At 41.3% G+C, this 5,955-nt stretch overlaps 1 protein-coding gene across 1 annotated transcript; it reads right to left on the bottom strand.

Moving 5' to 3' along the window:
* Positions 1–2,444: 2,444 nt before the first annotated feature.
* On the bottom strand, positions 2,445–4,167 carry LOC311131209 (F-box only protein 5-like; the record flags this gene model as incomplete). The annotated part of the gene is made up of 4 exons (XM_084164061.1): positions 2,445–2,702; positions 2,896–3,093; positions 3,333–3,423; positions 3,536–4,167. 4 exons carry the CDS (start codon positions 4,165–4,167, stop codon positions 2,445–2,447), a joined length of 1,179 nt encoding a protein of 392 aa, XP_084020187.1.
* Positions 4,168–5,955: the final 1,788 nt, after the last annotated feature.

Raw genomic sequence — 5,955 nt, 5'->3', positions numbered from 1 at the left:
TCCACGCAAGATCTCACCCCGTGGGGTCAAAATGATCACAAGAACGGTGAGCAAAAATCCCAGAACCACACGGGGGGACCTAGTGAATGACCTGCAGAGAGCTGGGACCAAAGTAACAAAGCCTACCATCAGTAACACACTACGCCGCCAGGGACTCAAATCCTGCAGTGCTAGACGTGTCCCCCTGCTTAAGCCAGTACATGTCCAGGCCCGTCTGAAGTTTGCTAGAGTGCATCCAGAAGAGGATTGGGAGAAAGTAATATGGTCAGATGAAACCAAAATAGAACTTTTTGGTAAAAACTCAACTTGTCGTGTTTGGAGGACAAAGAATGCTGAGTTGCATCCAAAGAACACCATACCTACTGTGAAGCATGGGAGTGAACACATCATACTTTGGGGCTGTTTTTCTGCAAAGGGACCAGGACGACTGATCCGTGTAAAGGAAAAATGAATGGGGCCATGTATCGTGAGATTTTGAGTGAAAACCTCCTTCCATCAGCAAGGGCATTGAAGATGAAACGTGGCTGGGTCTTTCAGCATGACAATGATCCCAAACACACCACCCGGGCAACGAAGGAGTGGCTTCGTAAGAAGCATTTCAAGGTCCTGGAGTCTCCAGATCTCAACCCCATAGAAAATATTTGGAGGGAGTTGAAAGTCCATGTTGCCCAGCGACAGCCCCAAAACATCACTGCTCTAGAGGAGATCTCCATGGAGGAATGGGCCAAAATACCAGCAACAGTGTGTGAAAACCTTGTGAAGACTTACAGAAAACGTTTGACCTGTGTCATTGCCAACAAAGGGTATATAACAAAGTATTGAGAAACTTTTGATATTGACCAAATACTAATTTTCCACCATAATTTGCAAATAAATTCATTAAAAATCCTACAATGTGATTTTCTCGAATATTTTTTCTCATTTTGTCTATCATAGTTGACGTGTATCTATGATGAAAATTACAGGCCTCCCTCATCTTTTTAAGTGGGAGAACTTGCACAATTGGTGGCTGACTAAATACTTTTTTTCCCCACTGTAGCTGTGAACTTCAGAGACTGAGGTGCCTGATGAAGAGCTCTGTGCCTGCCTGTCGGACTGTTTCTCCCTCCCTGGCTGTACCATCAACGCCATCTCCACTCAAGCTACTCCTTTACAGAACTGCATCATCATCATCCAGCTGTAGAAGACCATACTTTTCAGATAAGCCTACACATTGAATGTAATTTAATTATTGGAGAATACCGGTAGTATAACCGTGAATCATATTAAACCATTAATCACCATTAAGGACGTGTAAATCACTGGTGTTGTGTAAATCTTGGCTGTTTTCAGCTATATTTACATTTTAGTCATTTTAGCAGACGCTCTTATCCAGAGCGACTTACAGTTAGTGAGTGCATACTTTTTTTTCTCTTCATACTGGTCCCCCGTGGGAAACGGACCCACAACCCTAGCGTTGCAAACGCCATGCTCTACCAACTGAGCTACACGGAACTACTATGTTGTCTTCTCAATTCCTTAACATTTAATCTTTCCAGATAGTGAGACATGTTTTTAGAGCTGCATTATGGCACCATCTAATGGATGAATGGCTTACTTTCACCAGTTGTTACAGCTTTCGAAGCAAGTGGCAAACAATATGCTATGAAAGTGACATCATTTTCCAGGAAGTAGCTTTGTAGTTTATGAACTTTTGTAGGCTTTTTGAATAGTCTTCAATGGGCAAAAACATAACACGATAGTCTTCAGCGCAATAACTTAAAAGGCATCTGGCAGGAGTAAACTAATCCACAAATATATTGTATACATAATATATATCTTAAATGGATGCATTTTCATGAATTATAAGATATAATTGTCAAGCCCCTTGAAAAAATGTGGGAACTGACCCTGAAAGTATGATGTAACTTTCAGACCTTATTGGCATTTTAACATGCTCTGCTTGATAAGTTCTGAAAGCAAGTTTGTGCATGTCGTGTGGTTTCTGGTTGTATTTTGCTTTGAAAAATAAACTGGAGAAAAAAAAATATATATATACACCAGTTTTCTTGAAAATCCCGAAAGATACATTTATTTAAACAATATAAATATTTACATATCTCACATTTAAAAGACTTACAAATATATGAAGAGGACAAGGACATTTCATTAAGAAAAATAAAAGTCTAGGAAAAATTCCCCTGCATTCAGTGGGACGTTCTTGTTTTGGGCTTCCAGTACGATTGTCACTTTCTGACGACGTATGCCGGAGAACTGGCATCACTTGATAGCCCCAGAATACAGTAGTATTCTAAAGCAGAGTATTCCAATAGCCGAGATCCCTTTGGTCTGTGGCGAGGAGGCAGTGGGCTAAAAGGCCTATGAATAAAACAAATATTCCTTAGAACTTCTGTTAGTTTTAAAAAAGGTGAGCGATTGGGTCTTTATCGCAGGCTGTGTTGATCTCACAGGCGCCTGATGTTCCGCTTGCTGCGAGCGCTGCCAATGAGGATGGGGGTGGCTCTGGAGCTGCAAGACCGCCAGGTCAGCCGCATGCGGCAGGCTGAGGAGCCATGGAAGGGGCCCTGGCACTGGGTGCAGAAGTCAAAGGCACAACTGAAGCGGGTACAGGTGGCCCTCATTGCGTCTGCGTTGTGCTTGGCTGGAGAGCCGCAGCGCTTACAGGGCTTCAGCGACTCGTGCTGCTTCAGCGAACTGGCAGCCTAGAGAACACAACCAAACAATGTATAAGGCTACAGAGTTTAACTCACAATATGTATCATTGGTAACATGAACATAATGTCAATGACTTTTTTGGAACTGATTGGAAGGTGACTAACCCAATAAGTACACACACACTGAGCACCATCATGTCCTCTGAACCTTCACATGCAAAGTGAATAGAGGAACCCTCACCTCTTGGTATTCTCTGAAGCGAGATTGCTGGCAGCAGTACGGCGCCTGTGTGCATTCTCTCTGGGAGAGCATCCTCTTGGTAGACTTCTGGATAGGGGTTGAAGCTACTCTCTGCATGCAGGACATTACAACCCTGGACAGGGTCACGTCTCGCGTCAAAGAGCCCACATTCTCCAGTCCTACAGGGGTTCTTGAGTCCTATAACAAAAAAGGACATTGCTATTTAGCATACAATACTCATGCAGTGGATTACCCTATGGTTAGGCAATTAAGATTGAAGTACTGCAAAGGGCCTCTAAATAAATGCAAATAAAGAACATATCAGCAAAGTTGGGAGCCTCTGTAAGCTTAAAAAACTAAACCATCAATGTGAATTAAAACCACTGATACCTGATATACATGACTAAAGGAAACCCATTTAAAATGTTAGCGCTTACCCGGAGTCTCTGTTCAGCCTGGTAGCATTTACGGAGTGCAGACTTGTCTTGGCAGATTATTTTTCTCCAGGTCTTGCTCACTTTTCTACAGCTGTGACGAAAACGAGAAAAACTACCATGAATATATGATAAGAGTACAAAACTATTTTCATGTTGAAAAACCTCTACAATTGTCATAAGATCAGTAAAGGTCAAATGTTTACCTTATCAAGTCAACATCAAGCAGACGCAGGATCCTGGTTAGGATGTGCTTCATGTCCCTCTCCAGCAGTGCTTTTAAAACATCCATACATTCAAGGCCCATATTCCCACCAATAACCCTTTCAAGGCCGGAGTCCTCTGCTAGCCGGCTAATGACAGTCCAGTCATAGCTCTGGGTCCTCTTGAAGCTATTGGTGAGTTCTTGGCATATGGCATGTTGAAACTTCAGTATGGGGAGTTGAGAGGCAGTATGCTTAGCCTTGTGATAATCAGCAACTGGAGTACATGGGGAGAATATATCCTGTCCTAGTGACTCCCCTTGTTCCTTTCCGTTATAAAAGTCCTCTATCTGGCTGTTCTGTAAAGACAGGTAACCGCTGTCCTCGAATGCTTCACAGCCTAGGTTCACCTCGTCAAGGGTCCTGTCATGATGGTTGTTCTCCTTATTGTGAACACCTTTCACATCATCCTTGAGGCAAACATTGGCAGAGGTGACACCTGGAGAGAGTTGTTTGACTACTACTTGGACGCATCCCATGAGTGGTGAGGTTTTGAGGCCTGACTCCTTGTATGTGACATGTTTCTCCATGCCACATGGAAAGCGGGGTTCCTCGTAGTTGGACAGACACTTCATTTTCATTGACTTCAAACTGTAGCCCTGAGCCGGAAGAGAAGATACACTGCATTAGCCAGTTCCATCTCACAATCAAAACGCGCCAAACTGGCTAGCTACAGTACATAAATTGTGCTTCAAAACACAGTGGATTGCCCCACTCAGTTACTCGAGTTAGCTACATTCTAAAACGTAACATTATTAACGTTAACTAAGTATGTTATTTTGGTTGATCAAAAAGTAGTTAACTAGTTGCAATCCCATAGTGCACCTTCCTTGTTCCCCCCAAATTTACATTGTAGCATTGCTAGTTAGCCAGGAGGCCAACTAATTTGGCATAAAGGTCATTGATATCACAATACCTAACTAACATTACATGCATAGTAAGTTAGTACAAAATAAGCATTTAAAGTACCATATGACGTACTAAATGATTTAAAAAAAGTTATAATTTTAGTCGTTTCCACCATCACGTTAGCTAGCTAACGTTCCCTATATTCATAGGACAGCCCATGGCATTGGTAATGCTAACTAGTCTCATGTTGAGCAGCTAAGTGGATTTAAACTTAAAAATACAATATCCAATAACTATAACGTCAAACCTATACATGTAACTAGCCAACTATTGCAAGATGTATAACTACGTAAGTTAACTACACAGTTACCTAACGTTAGATAAATATTAAACTAGCTAACGTCAGCTAACTACAGTGACATAGCTAGGCTAGGTATGGCTAGCTACCGCTAGTTAGTCAAGTAGCTAACTAGCTAGGTTGACAAGATGGCAAGCGAGTAGCGTTAGCTAGCTAACGTTGCAACAAACTAGGGTCATCATGGCTAGAAGGGATGCAGCTTTGTCAAATTAACGTCAAAAGTTTTGCTTAACTAGCCTGAATCAAATTAAACATAGCTATTAGCCTAGCTAACAATATAATAACACGCTTGCTGATTTAGGTAAGAAAAATATTGCATACCTTTAAGGTAACTTCACCTATTTCTGGTCTACTACCGACATTAGCTAGCTAGCCTGGGTTCGGCAACTTTCTTGATATTTGAATGAGGAAAAGATGGAAAAAGCGCCAGTTCCCTACACATTTGAAATCCGTATCCAAAATGTCACAAACCAATGAGGGAAGTTACCTTTAAACCGGGGAACCAATGGTAGAACAGAAAAGCGCATGCTGACGTCAAACGTCAGAGCGTAAATCGCATGAGCTCCACAGAAGAGAGGTAACAACCAGTTACCTCTCTTTGCAAATACAGTAGAAATACAGCGAGGTAGAGCTGATTCGTTAAAAATATTGGTGCAATGCTTTTCTTTTTTGTTGTTGAAATATGTTCAAAGAAAATGACTGTCAGCACATCATGATAAAAGTGGTTGACACTTGGCAGTCACTAGCTAGGTTTCCATCCAATTGGTGAAAAATATCCAAAATCCACATGAAGAAAAAATATGCCTATTTTCACACCAAATGGATTTGTTGTGGATAAAAATCAGTGCCTGATGACATAGTGCACACAAAATCTACTTTTTCGCATACATTTTTATGTACCCAATAAAAATCTAAAGTTAAATGTGTTCACATCGCATTTTCAACTCTACAAAAACTGTTGCCTTAAATAGCAAATGTGCCTACTCTGGTCTTGGTAAGTGCGCTCTAGCCAACAGCTTGCAGATACAGTGCGGGTAGGCTAGTCTTATGGATAAGAGCAGTCAAGCATCAATCATCATGTCACCAGAATAATACCCTTGATATTTATATTTATTCATAAGTTATTTCAAATCTAATCAAATGTTATTCTTCACAT

The sequence above is a fragment of the Coregonus lavaretus genome (genome assembly GCF_964263955.1).
Source record: "Coregonus lavaretus genome assembly, chromosome: 1".
In the NCBI taxonomy this organism is placed as follows: Eukaryota; Metazoa; Chordata; class Actinopteri; order Salmoniformes; family Salmonidae; genus Coregonus; species Coregonus lavaretus.
This window is presented reverse-complemented; position numbering and strand designations above follow the sequence as displayed.